The sequence below is a fragment of the Felis catus genome, chromosome E3, assembly GCF_018350175.1.
Source record: "Felis catus isolate Fca126 chromosome E3, F.catus_Fca126_mat1.0, whole genome shotgun sequence".
Classification (NCBI taxonomy): Eukaryota; Metazoa; Chordata; class Mammalia; order Carnivora; family Felidae; genus Felis; species Felis catus.
This window is the reverse complement of record NC_058383.1, coordinates 21,424,250-21,439,378: the sequence shown is the minus strand read 5'-3', so window position 1 is coordinate 21,439,378 and position 15,129 is coordinate 21,424,250. Positions and strand designations below refer to the sequence as shown.

The 15,129-nt window shown below is 44.0% G+C and overlaps 1 protein-coding gene across 3 annotated transcripts in view; it reads left to right on the top strand.

The window, feature by feature from the left end:
• The window catches only part of LCMT1 (leucine carboxyl methyltransferase 1), a 41,232-nt gene that overhangs the window by 3,143 nt on the left and 22,960 nt on the right, over positions 1–15,129 (top strand). For 2 of the 3 annotated variants that reach the window (XM_045047533.1, XM_045047535.1), the window contains exon 2: positions 13,439–13,530. In XM_045047533.1, the coding sequence (XP_044903468.1) occupies positions 13,439–13,530 (92 nt within the window). Of the gene's footprint in view, positions 1–7,333; positions 7,419–13,438; positions 13,531–15,129 lie in introns of all 3 variants that reach the window. The other variant, XM_045047534.1, reaches the window with a different exon arrangement.

Below are 15,129 nucleotides of genomic sequence, written 5' to 3'. Positions count from 1 at the left end.
CGATCTCTGCTTTCCACCTTGCTTGGTCAGCTATTTCCGCTATGTCCTCAGGGTGTTTTTCCTTAGGACCTGAGGTGTTTTTTTTTTTTTTTTCCTGTCCTTTAGATGCCCTCTAGGCTGGTATCTCTGCGTAGAGCTTAGAGTTTCCCCTGAGATGGCTCCCTGAGAAGGACAATGGTGGGGACAGACTTGTAGGAGGTGAGGGAGGGAGCCCTGTGGATGTCTCTGGAAACGGTGTCCCAGGCAGAGAGCAGGGAGGGTAGGAAGCCCCATGGAGGGAGCAGGCCTGACTTGTTCCAGGAAGGACCAGGCCAGCATGAGGGAGAAGGAGGAGGGCTGAAGGGGTCTTAGGGACTTGTGGTGGTGTCCGATGGAGAATTTTGAACCGAAGAACGAGGTGACCTGACTTGGGTTTTAATGGGATCACTCTAGCTTCTCTGTTGAGAGCAGCCTGTAGGGAGCAAGGACGGAAGCAGGGAGATCAGTTAATAGGCTGATGGAATATTCCAAGACAGAGGTGCTGCTGTCTTGGGTCAGGATGGGAGCACTGGAAGGGCTGAGAATCGACCAGATCCTGGGTACGTTTTGAAGGAGGAGGTGATGGGATGTGTTGACAGATTGGATGTGGGTGAGGCCAGTGAGTGAAAGAAGAAGCCAAGCCCTCTGGCTCATCTCAGAGGCGGCTCCCGCCAGGAGGCCCCTGACACCTGCAGACCAGGCCCAGCCCCTTCCGTGTTCTCTGTGCGTGTCCTTGGCGGTGGTCAGTCCGGCTGCGGCGTAGGCGTAGTGTTGAACGTTTGTCTCCCCCCGCGAGAAGAAAGGTGCGGGGAATGACCGTGTCTGCCTTAGCCACGTGCCTGCTAGACCCATTTCTCAGGCGGCAAAGTGACGAGGAACTGAATGCCGATGCTCAGGGTTGCACTTCCTGATGAGGTCTCAACATTCTGCTGTTCTGTTTCACTGGATTTGAGTGGTCTGTCTGTTTTAGAAACCAGGCCAGGGGCCGTAAGGCTGAAATCCTGTTGTAAAAATTACAGAAGTTAATCTGATTTCAACCGAATCCAAAAGTGTCCCCCTTGAGGTGCAGGTGGGTCACAGGATCACCTCCCTGGAGAGGCGGCATTTTCCCAAGGGCCTAGGCCTTTCCAGCACACGGGTTGCATCTTTGCAGCCGTGCCCAGAGAGCAGCGCTTGAGAGATTGATCTGAATATTTGAAGGTGGGGGCTGCTGCTTTCCATCCTCAGAGAAGATGTGTCACTTTAGAATTGGAATATTCTGGTGAGGATAAATTAGCTGCCCAACTTGCCCATCAGGAAGGTCCCGTAAATCGTGGATTTTCTGCAACCCTCTCCTCATGTTTTCAAAAAAGGAACAAATTAAATTTTGGAAAATATCTATGAAAAACAATGATTTCAAATCTAGAATACTATTTTTTTTAATGATTATGTTTTTAAGATTTTTTAATTTTTTAAACATTATTATTATTATTGATGTTTTGTTTATTTATTTTTGAGGGGGCAGGTGGAGGAGCAGAGAGAGAGAGGGCGAGAAAGGCTCCATGACATCTACGTGGAGCCCAGTGTGGGGCTCGGTCCCACAAACCATGAGATCGTGACCTGAGCCAAAATCAAGAGCCAGGCGCTTAACCAACGGAGCCACTTATGTGCCCCTAAGATTTTTTTAAATTGTTTTTGTTATTTTTTTAATGCTTATTTATTTTGAGAGAGAGCGTGCGCGAGGGAGCGAGTATGTGCACGCGGGGGTGAGGAGGGTGGCAGAGAGAGAGGGGGAAGGAAAGAATCCCAAGCAGGCTCCACTCTGTCAGTGCAGAGCCTGATGTGGGGCTTGATCTCACAAAATGTGAGATCATGAGCTGAGCTGATACCAAGAGTCGGATGATTGACTGAGCCACCCAGATTCCCGCCCCCCCACCCATGATTTTGTTTTTAAGTAGTCTCTGCACCCAACGTGGAGCTCAAACTCACAACCCTGAGATCAAGAATGACATACTGTTTGAGCCAGCCAGGTGCCCCCTAATGGTTAATTTGTTAACGGGCAAAAGTGAGTACTTTTCCCCAACTCATTAGTCTAATTTGAATATACTGTACATATAAGTTTTTGTCTCCATTTTTTTTGTTGTTGTAATGGCTGAACAGTATTCTACAATGTGGTTTTAGTTTATGTGACTGTTCTTCTGTTCATTTGGGTAGCTATGATTTTGCTATTAAAACGGGGCTGCGATAAACATCTTTGCATGTGCGTTTCAGTTTTCCAGTGAGATGGATTTCAGGGGAGAAGCCTTTGCAAAGTGGTCCTCGAAAGAGGTTGTGTCCTTTTCTGTTCTCATGGTAAAAGAGATGCTAAATACAGAATATCCTCAGTCTTTTAAATTGTCAGCTGGCAGGTGGATAATACCTCTTAAAATTTTTATTTTATTTAAAAAACTTTTATTATACTCATCAGTAAGACTGAGTATTTTTATTAAAAAAAAATTTATGTTTATTTTTGAGAGAGAGAGAGAGAGCAAGCGGGGAAGGGGCAGAGAGAGGGAGAGAGAGGATCCGAAGCAGACCCTGTGCTATTAGCACAGAGCCTGACGCGGGGCTCGAACTCACAAACTGTGAGATCATGACCTGAGCCGAAGCCAGACGTTCAACCGCCTGAGCCACCCTGGCATCCTAAGACTGAGCATTTTTAGTTCTTCACTATCTCTGATATTTTTTTACATGACGCCTTTCTCCTTATATTTTCCTAACTGGGTTTTTGGTTTTTTGTTTCATTTATGTTTTTATTGGTCTGTAAGAACTTGTCATATGTATGGTAGTAGTCCTTTGCCTACGTATGTGTTCCATTATTTTCTCTCAGACTGTTGCTTGTCTTTAAGTTTAGCTTGTACCGTACATTTCATGACGCAGAAATTCTGAATCTTTATGGTGCCAAATCTGACAGTCTTAACTTTATGGCTTGGGGCTTTTGGGTAATGTTTTATGAGACCGTTTTCAATCACTGCCTTTTCTTTTAGCACTTGTATGGTTTTGGCTTCTATTGCTTAGAGTATTCATCTATCTTTATAATTTTGTATGTTATAAGTTAGCAGTTTTTGTTCCTACACTGTCTGTTGATGGTCTGTATCCTCCATTGATTTGAAATATTACTTACATACTAAATTCTTATGTATACTTTAGCACAGCAATGCGTAGATCATTCTTGACGTCCAGTTGGAATTGCCTTTTTCATTTCAATGCCTAAACGTTTTGACTTGCGAAGTGTTAGTCGTGACTTGCCAAGAGCTCCTCTAGCTTGGAGTAAAACAGGGTTGTATCAGGGACTAGCACAATCTCCTTAGTTCATTTGAGCAGCTGTACTCCAGGAAGAAAGAAAAGAAAGCGACACTAACGAAAGCATGTGTTTGAGTCCGTGAAAGCAATAGGTTTTCAGGGAGTCCCACCCTGTAGACTTCTACATACTTCTCATTGGCCAGAATTGGGCAGGTGACCTCACCCCTAGCTGCAAGAAAGTGTGGGAGGGGAGAATTTCTCACGGGGCAGATTGATACCTCAAACAAAATGGGGGTAAGGAGGAAGGGGTAAGTGGATATTGAATGGGGAATATCCCCCATCAGAGGGTCAGCTATATCGCTCATCTTTGTTCTTCAGAATTTCCCCAGGTATTCTTAAGAGACAGAGGGAGAGGGGAAGGAAGAAAATGGAGGTGGGAGAGCAGGGGTGAGAGGGTGATGATTTATAAAATAAAATGCTCAGGTCTTTAGTGTTCAGTTTGATGAGTCTTAACAAGTGTATATGGTTGACTCTTGAACAACATGGGTTTGAACTGCACTTATATGTGGCTTTTTCAATAAATGCAGTACAGTACTCTAAACATATTTTCTTTATGATTTTCTTAATATTTTCTTTTTTTTAGTGCTTATTGATTTTTAAAAAAAATTTTTTTTTCAACGTTTATTTATTTTTGGGACAGAGAGAGACAGAGCATGAATGGGGGAGGGGCAGAGAGAGAGGGAGACACAGGATCGGAAACAGGCTCCAGGCTCCGAGCCATCAGCCCAGAGCCTGACGCGGGGCTCGAACTCACGGACCGCAAGATCGTGACCTGGCTGAAGTCGGACGCTTAACCGACTGCGCCACCCAGGCACCCCAGTGCTTATTGATTTTTGAGAGAGAGAGAGAGAGCGCATGTGCACAAGCAAGGGAGAGGCAGAGAGAGGGAGAAAGAGGATCCAAAGTGGGTTCTGCACTGACCGCAGAATGCCCAATGCAGGGCTCGTATCCATGAACTATGAGATCGTGACCTGAGCTAAAGTCAGACACCTAACCAACTGAGCCACCCAGGTGCCCCTCTTAATATTTTCTTTAGCCTACTTTATTGAAAGAATACAATATATAATAAATCTAACGTACAAAATACATGTTAACCAACTGTTAAGACTTCTGGTCAACAGTAGTCAATTTGTAGTTAAGTTTTTGGGGAATCGAAGTTATACTCAAAGTTTTGATTGCACAGGAGGTTGACACCCCAACCCCTGTGTTGTTCAAGAGTCAACGGTATATCTGTGTACCGCCGCCCAAAACACGATATAAAATATATTTGAAACTCTAGAAACTTCCCTTGTTATATGTTTCTAATTAGTCTCCTTACCCTCACCATTTTCTGGTTTCGAAATCTGTGGTAGATTAGATCTGCCTGTTTTCGAATGTCATAGAAATGGGGTCATACAGTATGTATTCTTTTGTCTTCTTTCACTCAACTGTGTTCCTTGAGATTCATCCATGTTGTTTGCGTTATCAAAGATAAAGCCAGGGGCACCTGGGTGGCTTGGTCACTTGAGCATCTGACTCTTGATTCCGGATCAGGACATGATCTCACGTTTTGTGGGACTGAGCCCCATGTCTGGCTCTGCATTGACAGTGCAGAGCCTGCTTAGGATTCTCTCTCTCTCTCTCTCTCTCTCTCTCTCTCTCCCTCCCTCTCCCTCTCCGTCCCTCCCTCCCTCCCTCCCTCCCTCCCTCCCCCCCCACCCCCTGCTCCTCCTCTGCGTGCGCATCCACGCACACACACAGTCTCTCAAAATAAATAAACATTAAAAAAATTTTTTTAAAGATAAAGCTAGATACTAGTTCACATGATGAGGACAGAGTTTAATCAGTAATTAACTATTCCAATAAGGAAAAGAGTCCAGAGTGAATGAAACTCAACTTCAGTTTGTACAGAGGAGATTTTAAAGAGAGAATGAGGGAGTAAAGTTGGGGGTGAATAAAGTCAGAAGTAAAAAATTACAAAAGCCAGGAAAGGTATTGGTTCATGTGAAACCACCTGGAATTGCTCACTGGGAGACAGGGACCTGATCTTTCAGTGTTGGCTAGAAGAAACAATGGATGCTTTTGGCAGCCTTGAGTTTTCTCGGGCAGGCACTAAGGGGTACCGGAATCATCCTAGGGGTGGAGCCTTGAGCTGTTAAAGTCTACATTAGTGTTTGTTTGAGTCTCTATACAGTAAATCAAGGTTGAAGCCTAGTTGAGAAGAGGGCTCGAGGAACCTGGCTAGAGTTTGGTCAAGGAAAGAGTCTTTGTCAGTGTAAAGTAGTTTGTTCCTATACATGTATGAATACACCATGATTTGTTTGTGTGTTCTCCAATGATAGGACATTTGAGTTGTATCGAAGTTTTTGGTCATTGTGAATAGGCTACAAGGGACATTCTTATACAGGTCTTCAATTTCTCTCAAATAAATGTCTAGGAATAGAATTGCTTAGTCACAGGGTGGGTATATATTTAACTGCTAGACTAATTTCCGAAGTGGTTTATCACTTTACACTTCCCACCAGCAATATATTGAAACTCCAGTTGCTCAACATCCTTGTTAACATTCTGTATTGTCAGTGAGGGTGAAAGAGCATCACATTATGGTTTTAAATTGCATTTCCCTGGTGACTAATGATCTTAGGCATCTTTTTGTGTGTTTATTGGACATTCCTACATCTTTCGTGAACTGTCTGTTCAAGTCTTTTGCCCATTTTTGTTGTTAATGGTTTTTGGTTTTGACTCATTGGAGTTTATTATATATTCTGGATAGGAATTCTTTGTCAGATAGATATATTGTACGTATACACACATGGGTAGGAAAATTTAAATTGAAAATATTGACAATAGCATCCAAAAACCTAAAGTGGTAGGAATAAATATAACGAAAGACGCAAGACAACTTTACACAGAAAACCGTAAAACACTGTTGAGAGGAATTCAAGAAGACTGAAATAAATGGGAGATACGCTTTGTTCATGCATTGGAAGATTTGATGTTTTGAGATTCCTGTTCTCCCTGACTTGATCTGTGGAATCAGTGCAATCACCTTCAAAATCCTAGCCATCTTTTTTTTTAGAAGAAATTAACAGATTGTTTCGAAAATGTATATGGAAACGTGAAGGGTCTTGAATATCCAAAAAAGTCTTCAAACGAAGAGCAGAGTTGAAGAACTTAAACTGCTTAATACTGCTTAATTTGAAGACTTGCAGTAAAGCCACAGCAATCAAAGTCTTTGGCATAAAGATAGATCAGTGAAACAGAATAAAGAGTCCAAGAAATAGACCAAACACAAGTACTGTTGGTTGATCTTCACCTACATTGTCAAGCGAATTCAGTGGGCAAAAGGGACGTCTTTTTAATGAATAATTCTGGGTAAAGTGGATATTCAAGTGGAAACAAAATGGGCCTTAGCCCCTACCTCGTTCTATACACATTAATTTGGGATGGATCATAAACTGAAATATAAAAGCTAGAACCATAAATCTTTTATATGAAACCATGAGAGCATATGTTGACAACCTTGAGGTAGGCAAATGTTTTGGATACAGAACCAAAAAAAGCACTAATTGCAAAGGAAAAATGGATGCACTGAGAAAATGAACAGGCAAGACAGACTGGGAGAAAATATTCAGACTACATGTGCTTAAATGTTTTATTTTTTCCAAAAGAACTTTAGCATCATTCAGGCCCATGACATCCTGTTACTATATTCTGTATTAACTGGGTTTTTTGTTTGCTTAAGTCAGATATGAGACATTGTACCATGGGAACTTTCTGATTGACTTCTTCTACTTAACTCACCCTCTTGTGAATGTTGGTTCCTTTTTCATAAATGCCTTGCCCACTAGTCAATGAGTACTTACAGTGGAGGCAGTAGATTTTAGGACATATTAATCCTTGTAAAGTAATTGGGTGTTAGCTGAAGCCAAAAGGCAATACCAGTAGCCTCTGTTGGGAAGAAACGATAGCGTGTGAGTTAATTGAGGCTCAGTTTTGTTTTGTTTTTTTTTAGGTGATTCAACACTTAAGGCCTTGCGGATCTACTTAAGAAAGCAACAGAGCCCACAAGAAAGGAAACAAACTGAAAGTCTGTTTAGGTACAAAGTCTGTTGCCCTTAAGACTTTGCTTCCTGCCTTCCATTTATAACCAAGAATAAAACTACCAAGAAATAGAAACAAAAAAAAAAAAGAGACTAAAAGAAAGAACAATAAAATTAACAATAAGAGGTAGAGCAGTATCTTAGGCTAGTATGCAGTATGTAGTTCAAATTTCAAACTTAAAAATTGATGCTAAGAGTATCGGATTGATTTTTGCAATTGCATTTAAGTACGTTGTATGTATGTGTATGTGTGCATACCTTACATATATATGTTTAATGTACATATATATGTGTGTGTGTGTGTACATATATACACACACACGACCACGTAAACACACACACATACACACACACACACAGATATCATTTAAGCAACTGAAGTGTCGGGGGAGGGATCCAAATCCAGGTGGGTAAATAGGTCAAAAAGCAATAGAATGAAATTTTCTTTTTTTTTTTTTTTAATTTTTTTAATGTTTATTTACTTTTGAGACAGAGACAGAGCATGAACAGGGGAGGGTCAGAGAGAGAAGGAGGCACAGAATCTGAAACAGGCTCCAGGCTCTGAGCTGTCAGCACAGAGCCCGACATGGGGCTCGAACTCACAGACCGTGAGACCATGACCTGAGCCGAAGTCGGCTGCTTAACTAACTGAGCCACCCAAGCACCCCTGAGCACCCCTGAGCCACCCAGGCACCATTCCAGCAATAGAATGAAATTTTCTATAGGGTTCTGCAGCTTGAGGGACCGACCTTCACCTCAGTCTGTAAAGCAGTGCCTCCCACGGGGGGTCACTATGAGGGTTGTAGGCGTTCCGTTCCTATCGGTCAAGCATTTGGTCAGCTCTCAGGAGTGTTGATAGAAGTAAAATGAACCTGGCCTTGATCCTCACTGGCTGGGAGAGTGCGGAGGGCCCCTGCCCTTTCCTTCAGAGGAAGAAATCCCTGGCGGAGAGCATGTCACCCCCTTCCTGTTGCAGGTGGTACTCATGCCTATAGGGCAGAGTCAGTAAATGCTCTCGAGTGAGTAGGCGTTTGGCCCAGATCAGTGTTTCCCACGGAAGGAATGTGAAATGACTTTAGGTGGCACACAGATGTTTGAAATTTTAATAGTTAGGTATTTATTATAGTGTGTATTAGAAGAAAATCCCAGGTAGCACGTCAGACCTGAGTACTAAAAAAAAGCAAGTTGATTTAAAGAAATGTTACACTGAACAGGTGGTATGTGAATGTCATGAAAATTTCAAAAGCAATAGGGATTGACCGAAGACTGCAAAATAGGTCTTCCCAAATCTGAGATTTTTGATGCTTTGGGTTTTAAACAAAGTCAGGATACACAAAGAGAGGGGCTATTTTCTGGGTTTGGGCAACAGAGGACTCTGGTGGGGACAGACAGACAGACAGCAGCACTAGGTGCACAGCGTCAGTGTAGAGGCGACCACTGTTCACCTTTTGGTGCCTACTCTGGGAAGTCTCGATATGTATACTGTACATGTATGTATATTCACGTGTACGTGAATGTACGCATTCATCTAACAGAATTGGGAACATTCTGTACATAGAATTCTGTAGCTTGCTTTGTTCACCTGATAGCGTAACCCCAGGTTCAGTGTTCTTACCGAAACCTTTTTGTGTTCATTCTTGGCTATTTCCTTAGGGTAAAATCCTAGAAGTGGGATTGTTTGGTCATCGCGTAAATATAACTCTTCAGCTTTGAGTACCAGCAGCCGAAGTGCCTCGTGGCAAGGCAGTGACAGTTTACAGTTCTGGCGGCTCAGGTGCCCTCTTTCTCATCCTCATCAAAGCCGGGTTCTATTAAACGGTTTCGTGGCTGATTTGATAGCAGATTTACTGCTTGCTGTTTCTGCTTTCATTTTGCATTTTTGGGTTTCTTTATTTTGTATATTCAGTGGTCACTTGGCTCTTCGGTGAACTGCCCATTTTTGGCCTTTCTTCTGGGATATTAGGATTTTTTTCCTTACTGATTTGTAAGTTCTTTATGTTTTAAGGATGTTACTCTGTGATGTCACAGGTACTTTTCATCGCTTAATATTTGCCTCTTATGTTTGCTTATGATATCTAAGCTTACTGTTGCTCATGTGGTGAAGGCAATACTGTATTTGATCCATGCTGTGACACACGTTCTTCCGTCTTTGCCATCAGCTGTGATTTATTCTCGATGTGTCCCGTGGTCACTGCCAAGTTGTGTTAGAGTTGTCATTACCTGTGCAAGTGGATGTGGTCATTGTTGCTTGCGGCATGGCCAGATGACTACACCGTCAGCTCTTGGGTGCTTCTGTCCACGTGCCTTTTAAGGGCCATTTGCAGAAGGAGCACAAATCCTGATGCTGTTGGAGAACCATCCATTGATACCTCCTGATGAGATCGAGAAAGGCTCAGTAACAAAACCTGCACCTGGACGGTCGGTAGCATGGAAGGAAATCTTGGAGAGGATGATGGTGATCTCTTGGGGATGCAGCCTTGCCAATGCCCTTGTCGTCCCGAAGGTCAATATTGTGTGGAAACTCACAGATACCCTAAAAGGGAAGACTTAACCCTCTTACTGCATTCATCCATTTCCTTTCAATCTGTTTAAATAAGCACAAAAGGGCTTTTGCAGGAGCGTCTGGCGGCTCAGTCAACAGAGCATGCAACTCTGGATGTGGTTGTGAGTTCAAGCCCCACGTTGCACACAGAGCCTACTTTAAAACTAATTAAACAAGTAAACGGGCTTTTTCCAACAAGCACAAAATTAAAATTGTAAACAATAAGAAAAACATTAAGCTAACTAACTGGCAGTGTTTCTTCTTTCTTTTTTCAGTCTTATAATTGATAATGTCTTAGATGAAATATGGCATATAGTTCATGGAGAAAAAGTTTAAAACATAGAGATAAATTAAAACACACACACACACACACACACACACACACACACACACACCAGAAATCGCCAGTTCCCTAGTCCTTGTCTGTAGATACGCACATATGCACATACACGTGTTCACGGGCACGTTGGCTACATAGGTTTTTGGCCTAACATTTTTCCCTTCACGGTGACTTGAACATCTTGGCATGTCTGATCCTTCTAGTTCATGTCTGAGATGACCGGTTAGTGTTTCCTTGTGTGGATCCACCATGTTCAGCTGGGCTCCCAGGGGTGACAGAATTCTAAGCTCTGAAACAGGTTGCCCATCTCCCTTTGGAACTCCCCATCAGCAGTGCCCGCTAGTTCTTTGACCCTTAACCTTCTTAGCAGTGTTCTGTAAATCTTCTCATGTTAGCCACTCTGAAGGGCAGATCAGTGACATCCTTTTCCTCCCAGAAACCACTGGCAGTCTTCTAGATCTGGAGACCGGAAGGAGATGCATGTTGGAAACATTAGGAAGCGGAAGTCGTAAGGACTCGTGACCGGATACGTCTGTGTTCTGTCCCCACCTGTTACGTTTATGCACCTCGCCGTGGTTTGGGGCCGCTGCACGTGGCTGCCGAGGTCTCTCCCTGGCTCCCACCACCCGCCTCTCTAGTTTCTCCTGTTTCTCCGCTGTTCTCTAGCCTCCCTACCGACTTTCTGTTACTGGAACATTCCAAGGCGGTTCCTGTCCAGAGCATTTCTGTCTGCTCTTCCTCCTGTCTAGAACGCCTTTTGCACAGCTTTCTCCAGTTGTGTAAGGACCCAACTCAGCCCGTTCCCTTTTCAGAGAGGCTTTCCCTCTCACATTCTCTAACGTAGGTCCATCCGTCCTCCATGCTGTTGTCCTTCATCTGTCACAAGCCCTTCCTTCTCTTTGTGTCTGGTTCACTACTGTATCCCCAATGGCTGGCACTTAACAGACCCTCACCAAAGATGGCTCGATGGAATCAATAGTATTAACTTGACGGAGGATACAGCTGAGAGGAGGGGAAACTGCTCCTTGTCATCCAGAGGAGGGCGGTAGTAAGTCCAACGCATAGCTTGCGGAGGGGGGCAACTCGATCAGCTTTTCGGCAGGTAGGGCTGCTGGGCATTGGAGTGAGTGCCTTCTTTGTGGTGCATAGTCAGGCAGTGGCTTGGTGTTGTTGAAGGATTCTGGCATCGGATGTCAGGGTTGACCAGGTCAGTTCCAAGGCCACCTCCAACCCTTAGGTCCGTGTTTGATGTTCGCATCACTAGTCTGTGGTTCTTGGACTGCAGATATGGCCTTTACCACTAGATGGCACTAGGTGATTCCTTTGAGGCCGGTGCTCCTCAAATCCGCCAACAGTGAGACACCATCTTCTCTCTTTTTTTACTTATTGAAGTATAGTTGACATACAATGTCACATTAATTTCAGGCGTGCAACATAGTGATTTGACAAATCTGCATATTACTCAGCACTCATCACAGTTAAGTGTCGTCACATCTGTCACCGTACTAACAGTATTATTGACTGGATTCCCTATATTCCACTTTTCATCTTTGTGCGTTACTTATATGACTGGAAGTTTGTACCTCTTAAGCCCTCTTTGCCTATTCTGTCCATCCCCCCGTCCCCTCTGGCAACCACCACCTTGTTCTCTGTGTTTCAGAGTCTATTTTGTTTGTTCGGAGAACAGACTTTTCATTGCATTTTACCCCAAACACCCACTTCAACAAAAGCTTCACAAAACCGTCTTAACTCTTACAGTGTGGAATGCATACTGATATTTTCTATTTCACTCTATTCGACTGCATTTTCACAGATGGAGACTTGCAAACTACTACACTGATTTTATTATACGGACGGGTCATAATTCATCGTTTGAAAAGCACCGTTTTAGACAGCTGAGCCTGTTCACCCTTGTAAAACTTGGACAGTCTGGGCCCGTAGCGAATCGTGTCCCTTAATGAGTACTTTGTGCATTTCCGTGCTGACTTGCTGCCTCGAGAAGCCAAAAGTATGTGCTTCCTTATGTGTGTGTGTGTGTGTGTGTGTGTGTGCGCGCGCGCGCGTGCGGATGTGTGAACGTGGACGTGAGAGAGACTGGGGGGGATAGGTTTGTACAGGATTAGCACCGACCACAGTCAAGGCAGCGGTAAGCCTTGTCAGTGGACGTAAAGAGAAGCTATCATATCTGCCTCTGGGAGCTCAGACTCTAGCTGGGTAACAGTCACTCACCCCTTCCCCTCTCCGCTTGTTCATCAAGAAACACGGAAATGAGCTCATACGCTCAGGATATCACTTAGGATGCTTCAGGTAACAGAAGCCTGACTCCGTTTGGTTTAAGCGATAAAGACATTTGGAAACTCTCCAAATGTCTGTGGAGAGGTAGAGCGGGGTGCAGGCCCACAGTGGCTCGGCCTTAAGGATCCAGGTTTCTTCCATTACATGTCCTTGTCCTAAGGCTGGTTCCACTCATGGTTGCCAGAAGACCTGAAGTGGTCATTGGGGTTTCAGATCCCTGGCTTAGAACACTAGAGCTTTGATTCCCTGTCGTGTGGCCTGGGAAGAGGTTAGGTTACTGTAGCATTTTCCAGGTTTTAGTGCGTGCCAGAGAGGGTAAGCTACAATGGCATTTTCTAGGTTGTAGCTGTTCTGTTTGTTTGTTCCTGGTTTTTCCTTTTATTCCTTAAGGGACGTGAAATGACAGAAATGACAGAGCCGGGGGAAATACTTAGGGAGTCATTATCGAGTTTTACAAAACAATTCTAGATCTTTCCTGTGGACCCAGAACTTCTGGTTGAGTAGGGTTGTCTGAATAGTTCTGGCCAGCGAGTTTGCCAAGTGAATAAACGGTTGCACGTCTTCTGAGTGAGGGATGAGGTGAGGTTATATGCTCTCCAGGGGCCTGGGAAAGGAATTAGCAGTCAGAGTAAAGAGAGGTGACACATGGCCGCCGTGGGAAGGGTGAGAGGAGTGTAAGTGAGCACCTAGGTGGATGGCTGAGTCTGTTTACATTTGTAACGGAGTGCTAAATGGGAGCGTGTTGGCCTTGTGAAGTAGATGGTTTTCCTCCTTGACCTGGTTCCCGAGAACCTGAATCTACTGACGTCTACTCACCTGCCTCCTTTTTATCCCTTCCAGGTTTGCAGTAAGCATTGGCTACTGGCATGACCCTTACATCCAGCATTTGGTAAGACTGTCTAAGGAGAGGAAGGCCCCCGAAATTAACAGAGGCAAGTGACCCCCTCCCTTCTCACTATTCCCTCATCAGCTGAGAGGCCTGGGGTTTTAGGGATTCATTCTTTTTTTTTTTTTTTTAAACAATACAAATTTATTATCTTACAGTTCTGAAGGTCAGAAGTCAAACATGGGTCTTACTAGGCTAACATCAAAGTGTCATCAGGGCCATTTCTTTTGGAGGCCATAGGGGAGAGTCTATTTCCTTTTCTTGTCTACCTTCTAGAAACCACCTACATTCCATGGAAGATGGCCCCTTCTCCATTTCAAAGCCAGCACTATAACATAGGGATTCATTCTTAACATGAGAGTTCCAGTGTTCCTTCTCTCCGGTAGTATATGAAAGTGCTTATTTCCCAACATCCTCACCAACACAGTGTATTATGAAACTTTTCATCTTTGTGAATCTGATCCATGAAACATGGTATCTTACAGTAATTTTATTTTAGATTCCTCTTATTTTGGGGTGAAGTTGAAGATGATTAGGATTATTTTTTTAATATATTTTTTAAATGTTTATTTTGAGAGCAGGCGAGCGAGCGAGAGTTCACTTGCTTGCAAGCAGGGAGAGGCAGAGAAAGAGAGGGAGAGAGAGAGAGAGAGAGAGAGAATGAGAGAGAGAATCCCAAGCAGGCTCCATGCTGTCAGCACAGAGCCCGATGTGGGGCTCAAACCCTTGAACCGTGAGATAATGACCTGAGCTGAAATCAGGATTCGGACACTTGCTTAGCCCACTGAGCCACCCAGGTGCCCCAAGATCGTTTTATATGTTGAAGAGCCATTTATATATCTTTTACTGTGAACTGTCTGTTCATGGAAGGAATGACTTTTTTTGGCCTTATTAAAGTGATAGTAACACTGTTAGGCTGTACAAGTCATTTCTATCAAGGCAGTGAAAGGAATTGAGACAGGTGGGTGACTTAGTCTCAGCCAGATTGAGAAATTGGCCAAATGACCATAGTTCTTGTGGGTGCAGGGCATCTTGGCCCTAAAGATGGATCCTATGGGTAGTTTCAATGAGAAATGCGAAGAAATTTTAAAGTGGTGCTTCCTGAGAATAAGGACATGGTACTTACGTTGAGCTGAGGGTGAAACCAGGCATCAGTAAGATTGGACGAGGCCTGGCTAAGAGGCCTTAAGCCTCCCTCCCACACTCTTGAGGACGCTTTCCTAACAGACCCTGCAGAGGCAGGGCCCCACCATGGTGCCCTGGGTGCTGGGGGCCCTGGGCAGCAGGTCAGCCCTCCGTCCTTCTTCCTCTCCCTGGGTTGGCATCGCTAGACTAGGGCCCCATAGTAGGAGAGTGCTTCCCAAACAGTGTGTGGGGAGCATTTTTAAAATTTTTCCCATGTCCAGTCCATTGTGGATGATACTCTATAACCCACGGTAAAAAGGATTTACTAGAAAAGTAAAATGGAAGAGACATGTAACGTTTACTTATTTTTGAGACAGAGAGAGAGACAGAGCATGAACAGGGGAGGGTCAGAGAGAGAGGGAGACACAGAATCTGAAACAGGCTTCAGGCTCTGAGCTGTCAGCACAAAGCCCGACGGGGGGCTCGAACTCACAGCCTGTGAGATCATGACCTGAGTCGA